This window comes from Phlebotomus papatasi, chromosome 1, assembly GCF_024763615.1.
Source record: "Phlebotomus papatasi isolate M1 chromosome 1, Ppap_2.1, whole genome shotgun sequence".
Lineage (NCBI taxonomy): Eukaryota > Metazoa > Arthropoda > Insecta > Diptera > Psychodidae > Phlebotomus > Phlebotomus papatasi.
This window is the reverse complement of record NC_077222.1, coordinates 101,104,921-101,120,241: the sequence shown is the minus strand read 5'-3', so window position 1 is coordinate 101,120,241 and position 15,321 is coordinate 101,104,921. Positions and strand designations below refer to the sequence as shown.

The window sequence follows — 15,321 nt, the reverse complement described above, 5'->3', positions numbered from 1 at the left end:
ATTTTTAAATTTCGGGTAAAATTTTCCAACTGGATCCTGTATTTCGCATAAAAAAGTATATACTTTGTGAGCGTCTCTACAGTGAGGTAGTGTTGTCTATTCCGGCAACATCTTTTGCTTTCCTAAATTTCTTATTCATTTTATGTTTTCTTTTTCAATTTCTGAATACTACAATGTCCAGAGAAAAAACCATCGCTTCTATGAAAAAGATGATGTGGAAACGGCTTTGGAAGAGTTCAGGAAGGGCAAATTGCTACGGGAATCTGCGCATAAATTTGAGATGCTACTCTTCAGGCCTTCAGGACAAATTACACGGAAGATCTCGGGGCCTGTGAGTCATATAAACGTATTAAACAAAATATTAAACTCGTTCCGTTTGACGTTTTGAAATTTTCTATCCGTTGCGTCACAAAAGGTGGTCAGAGAAAAGGTGGCCGGAATTTCACACAAACTGGCCGGAATACTACCCAAAGCAATGTCCATATTTTTATTAATTTTTCAATATTTTAAGAAGTGATTTAAAGAAAACAAAGATGATAAACTACTCTTCAAGATTCCAAACAACCCTACCGAAAAGGAAGTAACAAAAAAAAAGAATATGAATTAAAAATATTGCATTTCAAACTTAGGACTTCGGTGCTTATATGCAACTATGCCGAAATTTGGCACACTTACCCTACTTAAAAATGAATTTGTTAAGCTCTTAAGAACTTGTTGGTATTGTAACATTGCACCTCCATCAATTTAGAGCTCAATGGTTTGTGCATTACACCATCTACACCACCTACACATTCTCTCTATATGCTTTTGCTCATGAAATTCACATCATGAAAGCACCCCTTCAATGTATTGCATTAATCAGGTGGAAGTAAAGGTAGGGCAAGATAAAGTTATTCGTCATTTTCTTATCATATCTCTCTAACAATGATAAGCTATCGTTTTTTCTCTTTTCACCGTCAATTTTCTGAATTTCACATAAGTTTTCCATTTGTTGAGTGAACAAGATACAAATACCTTATTTTCTTTTAAAAATTTTCTTCATCAAGAATTCCATCAGAATCCATATAGAGTAATTATGGATGAATTGGATGGAATTCCCAAACGCATCTTCTTCTATCCGATAAAAACAAGAACCCAGATCATTGCATCAATTCTAGTGCCAACCCTTGTGGAAATATCCGTGTACATTGTGCTAACAATTGCTGATATAACAACTAGTGTAAATCATTTTCAAAGTGGTGATTATCTATGGGGAGCCCTAACTCTGACATTCTTGTGCTTGCCCGCCATTCTCTGCTTCACCATAATCATCTCATCGCCCTGGCAATGGCCAGATCAAAGTGATTGTGCGGAAGCAAATAGCCATTGGAAGTTCTTCTTCAGGCAACTATTCAATCTCCTGCTCTTCCCGCTTGGTGCCATATGGAGGTGATATTTATTGGATTCTCCCTTATACAGACCTTGTAATATAGCACAGTGAATGACAAAAGTTTTCAGACACTTCACAAACTAGGCCAAATATCTGCTTTGTGATATGAAACCAAAAATGCCGTCTATCAAAAGTAAAGCTGACCGAATTAATAAAATCCATAAAAGTTTCATCAATACTGGCGATAAAAAGACATCATTATTTTACATTGTTGTTTTTTCTTCGATATACGAATGTGATATAAATAAATTATGGGAATATTACAAATGGGACTCATATATACAATATTATGCCATAACTGATAGTACTCTACGGGAAGACGAGGTAGATTCAGGCATTACCCAAAAATCAAGGGCGTAGCTAAGATTTTAGAAAGAAGGGGGTCACATTTTAATTTATTTAAGAAGACTATTTGGGACAGCTTCTAATTTTGGACACTTTGAGGGTAAAGTCGGACACTACAACCAAATTAAGTAAAATTATGGAATTTTCTTCAAATACTTAATAAACATTGTTCAAAATAAACAAGAATATTAACCCATTTAAACTATGACTAAAATATCCTGTGGAGGAGATCACTATTTGCAGTACTTCAAACTCTAAGTGTCCTTCAAAATAATTTAAAACAAGGAAATTCATTTGTATTTACATTTAACATAGTTGTTTAAAAGCATGCTCATTGCTGATTAATTGAAGTATCCAAGAAAGGGCTAGGAAATCAGCTCAATTACGAAAACATAAAGGACAGGACCGGTCTCATTGCATTTTTCATATCCTTAATTAGGGTGAAAGGAACACCTATTGACACTTTAAGAAGTCGTATCAGGACTTATTGACACCCTACTCTCTACCATTTGGAATACGAAATTCTAACATTTATCCTTATCGAAAAATATAGATTTATAAAAAACGTTAGGGGAGATTGGGCAAAAAATCACAAATCGAAAAACTCAAGATTCAGAATCTTCCAAAGTAAAGAAGATAGCGGCTCAATTTTTTTCTATAGATAACTTCCATAGACCTTCTTCAATGTTGTATGTTTCTTAGAATTCGAACAAGGAATTTAGAAAATAAAAAATATCGAAATTTTTAGCACTATTTTTGAAACATTTTCCTTGCAGAAGATAACAATTATTACCCACTTACAGTGAGTGTCAATAGTTTGTTGCCTAACGAAAGTTTGAGAAATCAAGTGAAAAAAATGATAGGAAAAAATACTTTTCCAAATTTTTCTTTTTGCAGATGAGTTCCTTGTAACCCGTAGATATTATTTATAGTTTTCAAAAAAAATAATTAATTTTATTTCATATCAAAAATAATTGTTTTCCAAAAGTTGGTCATTTTTGAAAAATCAAAAGTTTGTTGCCTCATTAAAAAAACTAATTCAAAATGGTGAAAACGTGCAACCAACTTTATGTAAACCGGTTACATTTTGAGCTTATGTCATTTGAGAGGCAAATGGTGGATTTGTACATTTTTAAGGCTGTCAATGTTAAATATATAGGTGTAAGAGTGATGATAAATAACAAGAAATAATCAGTTTTTTGATAATTCATAATTTAGGTTATAATGGCAAATTACAAAAAGTTGAAAGGTGGGATATTGTCCAGAGATACTGCTGGAAGGAATCGGCGTCGCTTAATTGCCAAATTTTATGGAAATTCATGAAAAGTTATACATAAAATGGTCAAATATTATAGTTATGAGGCACGAGTACATCTGAAAAACGCTACTGGTAGACCCAGGGTTTCGATTCAGAAAGTCGATAACCGCATTCTAGGTATCTCTGATAGTAACCCCATGATGTTTGCTTCAAAAATTCAGAGTCGGCTGGTTACAGAAGGCATACAGGCTTCAAATGCTTCGAAAATCAAACTCAAAATGAAAGAAAATATAAGAATAGGTACTTGGCTCGCAAGATTCCATTGGTAAGCAAAACCAAACTGCGTAAGAGGTTGTATTTTTACGTTTTTAGCATGCTCCAAGTGAATTTACAACCTTTTAACCAGATTGGTTTTGTTTACCAATGGAAACCTGCAAACCAAGTAATTATTCTTACCACTTTCATTAAATTGCGGTTGGTTTTGAAGCCTGTATGCCTTCTGTAACCAGCCGACTCTGAATTTTTGAAGCAAACATCATGGGGTTACTATCAGAGATACCTAGAATGCGGTTATCGACTTTCTGAGTCGAAACCCTGGGTCTACCAGTAGCGTTTTTCAGATGTACTCGTGCCTCATAACTATAATATTTGACCATTTTATGTATAACTTTTCATGAATTTCCATAAAATTTGGCAATTAAGCGACGCCGATTCCTTCCAGCGGTATCTCTGGACAATATCCCACCTTTCAACTTTTTGTAATTTGCCATTATAACCTAAATTATGAATTATCAAAAAACTGATTATTTCTTGTTATTTATCATCACTCTTACACCTATATATTTAACATTGACAGCCTTAAAAATGTACAAATCCACCATTTGCCTCTCAAATGACATAAGCTCAAAATGTAACCGGTTTACATAAAGTTGGTTGCACGTTTTCACCATTTTGAATTAGTTTTTTTAATGAGGCAACAAACTTTTGATTTTTCAAAAATGACCAACTTTTGGAAAACAATTATTTTTGATATGAAATAAAATTAATTATTTTTTTTGAAAACTATAAATAATATCTACGGGTTACAAGGAACTCATCTGCAAAAAGAAAAATTTGGAAAAGTATTTTTTCCTATCATTTTTTTCACTTGATTTCTCAAACTTTCGTTAGGCAACAAACTATTGACACTCACTGTATTTTCCAAAATTGATGCACAGGTGAATATTTTCTAAATAATTTGGATTTTTTTAATACGAATCCGCTATCTATTGTAGAATTTCACAAAAGTTCTTTTCTCAAGAAATCCTTTTATTAAAAATGGCCGCTTGGGGTAAAAAGTAACAAAAGGTATAGAGCAAAAAGTAACAAAAAAGCGAAGCAATTTCTGATGTCTCATGGCGAAAAGAAACGTCATTACCATGTCTCGCCGGTTGTTGTTTGCATTGGTGAAACGATTTGCAGTCTTTTGTGTGCTTTTTTTTCTAAAATAGCTTGAAAAGCGCTTTTCTCGTTCCATGTCTGGTACTATTTGCCCCAGCATTTTTTAGAATAGTCACAAAATTACCTTTTAGAAATTGGCTCGATAAACGTATTTCCTTACAAAATAGAGCAAAATTACTTTCACAAAGTTGTAGAGCGGTAAATTTTCTTTAAAACTGCGCTAATTGGAAATTTTTGAAGCGTTTGAGTAGCTTGTAAAAAAATAAAATATTCATATTGTGACTTTTTGCCCCAGTTTCCCCTATTTACTTAGATTTTATTGGATGCATTTCATTTTTACAAAAGTGTGGATAGGGGTTCACTATCGAAGAGGTGTTCCTTCGACCCTAATAGGACAAGGAGGCTCGTCATACAAAGATCAGAAGGATAACTCAATATTTTAAATTTACTTTTGTCAATTATTCAGGGCTAAACAAAAGATTTTGCTCAAACATAATGTATTCTATCTAAATATTTGTTCTTTTTAAAAGTTATTAATACTAGATACGTTGAATTTTAAATATATTTAATTTTAATTGAAATTCCTTTGTTGAAACTTTAGTATAAGCAGTTTCTTACGAGAAAGTATAACGGAACTTTTTATTTACTTCAGTTTTATTTAAGCTTTAGTGAAGGACTATTTTTTCTCCGATATTTTTAATAGATATTATTAAATATTTATTAAATATTATGCCAGGGGAAGAGCTTATAATTTTAAACAGGGTGTTTATTAACATCAATGTTCCAATTTTGAAGTGCGATATTTTCAATACTAATTGGATTTTTTTGTTAATCTCTTTTCAGAAGGGTTGTTTAGAAACTTGGCAAGTTGTTTATCGTCATTGTTTTTACTAAAATTAGTCTTAATACGTTTAAAAATGAGTTTATATGTCGAGGCGAATTTGAGTCAAATTTTGGATACCTTGGTTGTAAATTTGGACACTTTGATTGTAATTTTGGACAGCTAATACACCTCAATAGGAGGGTGTCAATTTTTCAATTTTGAAAAATTGCAAATTACTGTGTCGTAAATAATCACAAAAGGTACATAAAAATTGTGAGCCTCATTTTTTCTATCTGCAGTATTCTTCTAAACATTGGACATTAAGTAAACGAGGTTACGATTCAAAGATTTCTTTATTAAGTCTTCTCCAATTATTATTTTCGCTAAAGTTTTTATTCAACGACAAATTTTTCATTCAACTTTACTCAAAACAACGAGTAAAGTTTTATCCATGTTTAATTTTATATATTCATTCGCACAAACCATTTTAATCCCATTGCATTCGCTGATTGGTTATAATTTGGCAGCTTCAACAAAACCCACAGCACGATAGAACTAAATTATTTTATGGCATACAATATTTAATTACATGTAGATAATGCATAGCGCAAACATATTTTAAAGAAAAAATTGCATGCGCAAAAAAATTAAAATTTAATAGATATGTCGGATTTATTATTCAATTTGTGACTTTATGAATATTACGAAAAAGTACGGATACCAATTCTCTACCTAAAAAAATTGGCAAGTTTTAAAATAATATTGGTTCTCTTTGAAACCCATTTTTATCTAGTCCAATGAGTTGATTTACCCTTTGTGTAAAGTAGATTAATTTTCAATTAGTGTAACAAAACTATTTATTTTGAATGTGACAAATGATTCATTTATGATATTTATCTTTAGGACTATAGAATATATTGAGAGTTCTACATTAGACTTGAATGTCTTTAAGTAGTTTTAAACATAAATTAATGTACATATGGTACATATCTATAAATTAAATTTAATTGCCCCTAATCTAATATTGGATTGCGTACCGTAAATCATAAAGAACAATTAGCCCTTTGAATAAGAACTTATAATTCAAAAAAAAACCAAATCCATTTCTAATTAAGCTTTAAAAAAGCATTAAAAAATGAGAGTTGCTATAAGTACCTAAAATCAAAAAAATAAGATTTTTTAGAAAATTTTTGCTAAGTGGCAAAAACATTATTTAAACTCAATTTGCTTGTCTAAACCACTTTAAATAACTTTTTAAAAGAGTTTAGAAAAGTTTAGTTTGATTTCTCAAATCAAATCCTTTCAAATGGCTTAGATTCTTTGACACTCAATGAGTATTTCAATTTATCACTGAGAGTGCATTTAAACTATTTAATTTTTTCAGTCATCGGGTCACCTAGAAAGGTAAAAAAAGGAGCCATGTGGAGCACACGATTAATGTGTTAAATGTTATTTGAACCCCACTAACGCTTATCAGACTAACTTTAACTGTTCCCAAAAGTTATAAGATATTAAATTCTTTTTCCATTACCCTCATGATGAAAATTCAATATAAAGAGAACGGAAAAGTTTTGGTAAAATAAATTCGTTATTTTTATATAATTATCGATATAATTTGCTAGGTAAATATTATTTCGTATGCTTCAATGTGTTGAATTACATCTTAAATTTTATTAAAATTCCTTTTAAAATAAGTCGCAAAAGAGCTGAATCATGCATAGGGTACAGTGAAATAATTTTAATCAGAATTTAAGTCTAAACTTTGATGTGAGCAAAAAACATCACGGAAAAAATACTTTAAGAACAGAGCTTATGGGGCTTATACATGTTTCCATCTGAATCTGTCAAGAAATCTCAAAATTTCAATTTAACTTATCGAACTACTCAAAAAGAGCAGTATATACGCAACTAAATTTAATTAAGAAACTATTTTAAAGTGGATAGCTTGAGTAATATGTGGGTTCCATCAACCTCATTTTTTTTATAAACTATCCTACTACTTCGTAAATACTTAGAGATTTCGAATAATGCTATTATTCGAAATATCGTAGTAAAACCACCGCCTGCAAATGACTACTGCAAACAATTTTCAGCAAACGACTGCCTGCAAACGACCTCAGCAAACGACCACCTGCAAACGATACCCTACACACAATGACATCCACACGAGCCACTGCAAATCACACTTTACAAACGATCCCCTGAAAAGGACCACCTGCACACGACTCCTTGAAAACGATCACCCCCATAAACGACCCCCTGCAAACGACCCCTGTACAGGACCTCTGCAAATTATCATATGTAAACGACCCCTTGTAAACGACCCCCTGTAAACGACACCCTGCAAACGATCTCCTGCAAACGCCCCCTGCAAACGACCCCCCTACAAATGACGCCTTGTAAAAGACCCCTTGCAAAAGACCCCCTGCAAACAACCCCTGCAAACGATCCCCAGCACATGACTGCCTGCAAACGACAGACTGCAAACGACCTCCTACAAAAGACCTCCTGTAAATGACTTCCTGAAAACGAACCCCTGTAAACAACCCCCTGCAAATAACTCTCTACAAACGATCTCCTGAAAATGACGCTTTACAAACAACCTCTTAAAAATAACCCCCTATAAACGACCCTATAAAACAAGCACCTGCACACAATCCTCTGCAAACGTCTACGTGCAAACGAGACCCTTAAGAACGATCCACAGCAAATGACTTCGTCAAAAAGACCCCTGCAAAAAACCATATAAACAACCCCTGTAAACACTAGAATTGGATATGGGATCAAAGATTTCCTAGGCGTATATTTTGTTCATTTACGAAAACACCGTTGAATCATTCCTACACTCAGAAAAATAATCGAGTAAAACTTACTCGAATCGATGCTGAATTAACTCCTTTTCGTTGTGATTTTCGATTAACTATATTTTAGAATTGATTTTACTTCTATTTAGGAGATGTAATATTCGAAAGAGTTGTTTTAACTTTTTTTCCTAAAATTTACATGACAAAAGAGTGTAAATAACTATTTTTAAGATTGAAGATAACTCAAAAAGTTAAAATAACCTAAAAAGTTAAAATAACATTCCGGAAATGTTTATTTTACCCTGCAGTATTGATCCAAAATCGGTCTAAATATTATGCTTTTTAGGTGTATTAGGGGTTAAAGTTACCCTTTTCATGTTAATTTTACCCTTAAAAAGGTGTAAAATTAACATTAAAAAATGTTTATATATTTTTACACCTAAAAGGGGTTAAAATTATGAGGAAAAAAAAGTTAATCGCTCCCAAAATTTTTTCTCAGTGTATGAACTTTGTCACACGAAAATCTTCTTGACTGAAGTATATTCTTAAAACGAAAACACTTAAGCATATACTTATTCGTAAGTGTTATATATGTTTTTTTTACAGCGAAAAAGAGTAACAATTACATCGATATTCGTAGAGTTAATTCAACTCTGCCATAGAGTTGTTTAAATTTTTTAGGGTTTTTCTTAGTGTAAGAACGGTTTTTCAAGGTCAAATGTTAAAAACAAAAAGCTCTAGAGAGCGCAGTTCTCAACCGAATGGGTTTAGTGCTCATTGGAAAGGTCTTAAAATATCTGACAGTTATGAACCGGCTTCAACCAGTTATATGAACGGGCTATGAACCAACAACCAAATTTTTATACGAAAATCAATTTGCATTACCCCTAAGCCATTTTGGGCGATCATCTAATTGATTTTGAAACGCATCACACAATTAAATGTATTTTAAAATCCTGACTCTAGCTAAAATGTAGGAGAAAGTGCTCTCCCTTCGAACGTTCATGCCTTCGAATAATGTGAATTTCTTCTACTTTTCTTAAGAGAATTACACATGATTATAACATATTTATCAATAGTTGATGATAAGCCAATCAATATTTAATATAAATGTGTAAGTCTCCTAGGAAAACTAAAAGTAAATTATTCGAAGGCATGAACATTCGATGGCAGGGTACTTTCCCCTAAGTCACAATGATATTTTGAAGAAACTTATACTCTGCCTTGATCACTAACAATAAAATGTCTTTAAACTTGTGACATTCACTGTGCAACTAAACTGAATATATTTTTTTTACCAATAAAATGACTAAAAAAAATGCAATAGGTTTTCTCGGCGGATATTCTGGTGTATCGAAGCCCTTTTTCACGATCGTGAATCTTATGAGAGGCATCATGCTGTTGGCAAAGCCATTGAGTCATCACCTTTCGAGCTCTATCACTTTCTGCAGGCATTCACCCAAGCTGCTCCCCAAATCATCCTCCAAATGAACATTATGCTGCGCGAGGATGTCTTTCGGGATTATGAAACGAGTAAACTACCACATTTACTTTTCCTCCCCACATGACAATTACACATAAACTTTTAATGCATCACATTTTTGTCCATACTTTCAGCTACTGCCCAAGTGATAAGCGTTGTATTTTCACTAATAAAAATGGGAATGACTGTGGAATGTTTTCAGCGGTTTGAGAGCCAAAAAATCGTTGGGCGGAATTATCCCTGGCATACGACAGAGCAATGTGAGATGCATAAGAAGAGATTACACCAGACAAAATTTACGCCAAAAAAGTACTACAGAGAAATAAGTGGATTGTCTAACACAGCCATGGAGTTTCCGGATGTTATGAGGGTATTTGAGGAGAGATTTGGCTCAAATCGGGATGTTAGAGAGGAGACTGAAGGGGATTTCAGGAAGACTATGCACGTTGATCAGGAGAATTTCAATAAAGATGCAGGTAAAACCATACGAAAAGCATCAATGGACGCCCAAATGGATGATGCAGTAATTTTGCGTAATTCAACTGGGTCACAGAACAAACCCAGTGACACTCAGAGTACTAATGCAAATGCTTCAGGAGTTAGGACATCGTCCCATCAGAGTCAAATTGCAGATTCACCAGATTGGGATGCAATTGAGAAGGATACGACGACTGAAGGGAATTTGGCAAATATTGGTGAGGAGTATGAAGATGAATTGGACAATTTCGATGCTGTACCAAAATCTGCACCACCACCCCGTCCTGATTTACCACCCTTTCGTGCCACCCAATTCTTCCTGGAGCCACTGAATCGTTTTTCCACCATAAAGGACATGTTTCTTGTAAATGCTGAGATATATTTGAAAGAAAATGTACCACGACTTCCCCAAAAAATCCTTAATCACGATGTTAAGACACAACATCGAAGGCAATCCGCTAACTTTAGTGATATTTCCAATCATCAAGTAATTAAAGATACCAGTGATGTTGTCGATATATCACTGCCAACCCGAAGAACTATGATAAATGGCATTGAACAGGATGACATTCTAGGGAAGTCCGTTGCATTTATGGGATGGGTTCTATTCCTGCTCATGCGAATGCTAGCCCTATCACTTTTTGCGGTGTTCTATCTAAAAGCCACTGGTTATCTCTGTCTCAGTCACTATATTTTAATGCTCATTTGGCTATTTATAGAGACACGATTTCATGAAAAGGCCGAACGGGATTTTTTCTACATCTTCCTGGCCTATGTTTACATCTTCTGCATAATCGAGTTTAAAATTAAATTCCGAAATATAAGGGTATGGTATTTGCTATATTGCGGACTAATGCTGACACAGAATGTTCTCATGTCTCTCTGGTGGTTCCTAACGGATGACTTTCAATCCTGGTGGTTTCACTACTTATTTGCCATGATATTAGTTAGTGGTGCTTTGAGTATAGGATGTCTAGTAACATACTACATCATCCTGAAGCCAAGGGATAAGATTCTCTTTGAAATAACAAACACAGAACAAAATACAGAAGCATGAATACCAAGTAGTTTTCTTTTCAAAAAAAGGCAAGAAGGAAAATCTAATTTAAACCTCAAGGAAATGGAAATAATAACAAAATACTATTTCTATGCACTTTACATATATAATATAAAGTGTACTTTCTCTCTTTTTTACCCTCTCTTTTATTTACTATAAAATAATATAATTGCAAATTTCAGTGTTTGCATGAAAATATGCTCAAATAGAAAATGTTTTATATTTTCCTAAAAGCAAAATGTCAATCGATAAACTTATAACACTATACCACGTCCAACTATAACTGCAACAAGAATAGCAGTGGCATATTTTACAATTTTCTCATCTTGATATTTTTTGCATAATTTTCCCTCTGCATTTGTCGTTGATTTCTCAATTTACACTTAAACAGAGAATAAACATGGGAATACTGGGAATGACTTGAATAAACTATTTGAAATGCAAAAGAGAAATTATTGAGACATAAATTGCATACCACTTTTTTTTTTAATTTTTTAAAAGCTTCCATTGTGATCTTGTAACACTATGCAATAATGATTTTCAACCTGAATTCTCATGAAATCTTATTCGAAAATTCCTGTAATTTAATTACAATTATTTTCCTTTTGCCCCTGTATTATAGGCAAAACCTCATTCACCACTTTCTAATGCTTAAACTGTTTAAGCTCAGGTTCTATTGAATGCATTTAAATATTCATAAAGAGAATATGAAAGGCCTTTGTACAGACGAAAACTCTCTAAAACTGTTTTAAAGTTTTGTGGTCGGTACAGTTGCATAATGCTACAAAACCTTAAAAATTCCATCTGTATTAAAAATAGAATTGAGATTTTTTGAAAACCAGAACGTGTTATGCTTAGATATTCTTGAAATTTTTATTTTAGTCGAATAAGTGAGATTATTAAAAACCCGACCTAATGCAGAAAAATTCTTCACAAATTCCCTTAGTTCGATTTTTCTCTATAAAGGAGGAAGTGGGGCATCTTTGAATTGGGGTAGCTTTAAAAAAAGGCTTTTTTTTAATTATTTTAATTATTTTTAAATTGAATTAAGCCCTATCACAATGAAATTTAGCTTCGCAATTGGTTTGTGGACCCTGCCCCCTATCTCTAAAAGAAAATTAACAGTAACATAAAGTAATTTAGCTTCATAACAGGTTTGTGGAACTAAATCATATCATCTTTCTTTTGGAGTCTGACGGGGAACTTTATAAATCATATCAGGATGAAGACCACTTTCATTTGAAAATAGAAGAAAAAGCACTATTTTAAAGGTACTCCAATTCAGAGATGCCAATGTTATTTTTATAAAGCTTTGCCGTATCTGCAATTTAATGTTTTCGACTTTCAGATTTTTATTGTTTTTGAATCTATCCATCTATCTATTTTATCGAACATCAACAAAGCTTTCTTAGTTACTACAATCGTTAGTTAGTTACTACAAAGTTACTATAAATCGTAAAATCCTTAAAACAGTCTCCCTACTATAAAGAGAATCTTATAGCAAAATCTTTATCTTTCCAATTTTAGAGCAGACCGTTACGACTAATACAGACCTAAGGCTTAGCCATATGCTTATCTTCTCTAATTTCATTTCAATCATCTTCTAATCTAATTTCATTTCATCATTTACTTGGAAAATCATCACTTAATATTGGACAATATGGGCAAGCGATCCATTAAATCTTAAAAAACCAATAAACTTGGTTGCCATTTTGAATTTCGAGATCATCGGGAACTGGGCTAAACCTTAGGTCTGAAGCCAGCATTAGGATATGATGTAAGTCAAATTAGGAATTTCGGTAAAAAAAAAAAACTTTGTTGTTCTTCTTTATGTTTCAATTGGCCGACGTTTGGGTCCTTGGTTGGGACCTTCTTCAAGGCCTACATACAATTTCAACAATTTACAAAATGCATTTAAAATTTTTTCTACAAACTCACATCAAAAACTCGGAAAAGAAGGTCCCAAACAAGCATCAAAACGTCAACCAATAAAACCGTAAGAAAGAGCAAGAAAGATTTTTAGAGCAAAATTCCAAATTTGATTTATAACTTTGTCTTTTTGTACAAAATGTTCATTTTCTGATCAATAATCTAAACAGTTTTTGTCTCTTACAATCCGTTACAATCATCCACATAAAGCATTCCTTAGAACCCAATCAATCTGACTATTTTGATAACTTTCCGCAATTTATCGACTTGTTTAAAAGTCTTCATTCTTAACATTGCATTGTCTCAAACTATTTTTTATTGTCTTAAATCTTTAAATAAAATTTTTAAAAAATAGGAAAAAATACTTTGTCAGTCAGATTTATCCATAATCTATAAGTTACGTTAGAGTTACTTGAAATATAGCTTCAAAAACTCAAAAAATCACTATATATTTTTTTAATTTAGGATTTAAGAAATATTGTTATTATTATTTAATCCAATCACAAAAAATAGGGTCATCCTTCTTATAAATGTGATAATCAAGATAAAAAAAAATGAAAGAAAAAGAAACAAAGATGAAAGAAGAAAAGAAACTCTAGGATCCAGCCTGGTGATAGAACTCGCGCATTGCAGCCGCTTTACGGCATTGAATTACGGCCACCACCCGGAATCGAATTAAATAAAGTGACGCCCTTTACAAAGAGCGATCGATATTAAAATAACTTTTGAACAAAATCAAAAATATAGAAATCAAAATTCCGAATAGCTTTTTTTTTTTAATTCTGAGTCTGATTTTGATAAAACTTGAAGTCTTCTGTAAAATTTTCTCATTCACATAGTTCACTTGCAAGACTATCAAAAGTCTCGAAATTACGTTTAAAGCATTTTTGAAATTCCCGATTAATTTTTCAGGATTCTCGGATTTTAGGAATACTTCTGAAATATTCTTAAGATTCCCGAATATTTTTAAAGTTATCATAGAATTCATGAATATTTAATTGGACCCTCTGTGTTTCGAGAATACTTCCTTTGAATATTCGGTTACGAATATTTCAGTGCCCTCTCAGGTTTCATAAATGATTCATTAAAATTCTCGATTTTTGCGAATAGAAATTCACGGATTTTGCAAATATTTCCTTGGTATCCTCGGATTTTATGAATACTTCATCGGATTTAAGGTTTCTGAATTCATTCTTCATTGGAATTCTCGGGTTTAGAAAATAGTTCGTTGGGATTCTCGGGTTTTGTGAATAATTTTTTAGGATAATGAAGTTTCGCGAATACTTTCTTGGGATTCTCCAGTTGTACGAATAACTAATTAGAATTCTCGGGTTTGGCGATACATCATTCATTGGGATGCTTGGGTTTGGTCACGAATTCTTAATTTGAATTCTTGAGTTTAACGAATAGTTAATTAGGATTTTTTGGTTTCACAAACACTCTTCAACTATTTTTGGGTTTAACGAATACTTTCTTGGGATTCTCGAGGTCTGAGAATACTTTCCAAGAATTCTAAAACTTTATAAATCCTTCATTAAAATTCTTGAGGTCCGTGAAACTCTTTTTATCCTTGTTTTCCGCGAATAATTTCTTGGGATTCTCGATTACGAATATTTCATTGGCTTTTTGTGGGATTTGCGAATAATTTCTTGGGATTCTCGACTACGAATACTTCATTGGGATTTTTAGGATTCGCGAATAATTTCTTGAGATTCTCGATTACGAATACTTCAGTGGGATTTCTGGGATTCGCAAATAAAATTTTTTGGATTCTCGATAACGAATACTTCAGTGGATTTTTTCTTGGGATTCTCGATTAAGAATACTTCATTGGGATTTTTAGGATTCCCGATTACGAATATTTCATTGGAATTCACGAATAATTTCTTGGGATTTTCGGTTACGAATACTTCAGTGGAATTTTTAGAATTTGCGAATAATTTCTTGCGATTCTCGATTACGAATACTTCAGTGGAATTTTTGGGATTTGCGAATAATTTCTTGGAATTCTCGATTAAGAATACTTCATTGGGATTTTTAGAATTCTCGATTACGAATATTTCATTGGGATTCACGAATAATTTCCTGGGATTCCCGATTACGAATACTTCATTGGGATTTTTGGGATTCGCGAATGATTTCTTGGAATTCTCAGGTTTTACGAATACTTCATAGGAACTCTTGGATTTAGCACTTTGAATTATTATCAAGATCCACGAAGTATTTTTTGATTCCCTGCAAAGGTATTCTCTTTCTATTCTATTTCCTTGTTGTAT

General features: G+C 32.7%; 2 protein-coding genes across 8 annotated transcripts in view; one reads left to right on the top strand and one right to left on the bottom strand.

Moving 5' to 3' along the window:
- Positions 1 to 15,321, bottom strand: part of LOC129810112 (cytoplasmic polyadenylation element-binding protein 2) — a 55,096-nt gene that overhangs the window by 16,642 nt on the left and 23,133 nt on the right. The window lies entirely within an intron of this gene.
- LOC129810119 (uncharacterized) lies at positions 986 to 13,348 on the top strand. Its single transcript, XM_055860405.1, has 3 exons — positions 986 to 1,428; positions 9,427 to 9,632; positions 9,717 to 13,348. The coding sequence occupies exons 1-3, from the start codon at positions 1,076 to 1,078 to the stop codon at positions 11,114 to 11,116; spliced, it is 1,959 nt and encodes a 652-aa protein (XP_055716380.1). The 5' UTR covers positions 986 to 1,075; the 3' UTR covers positions 11,117 to 13,348.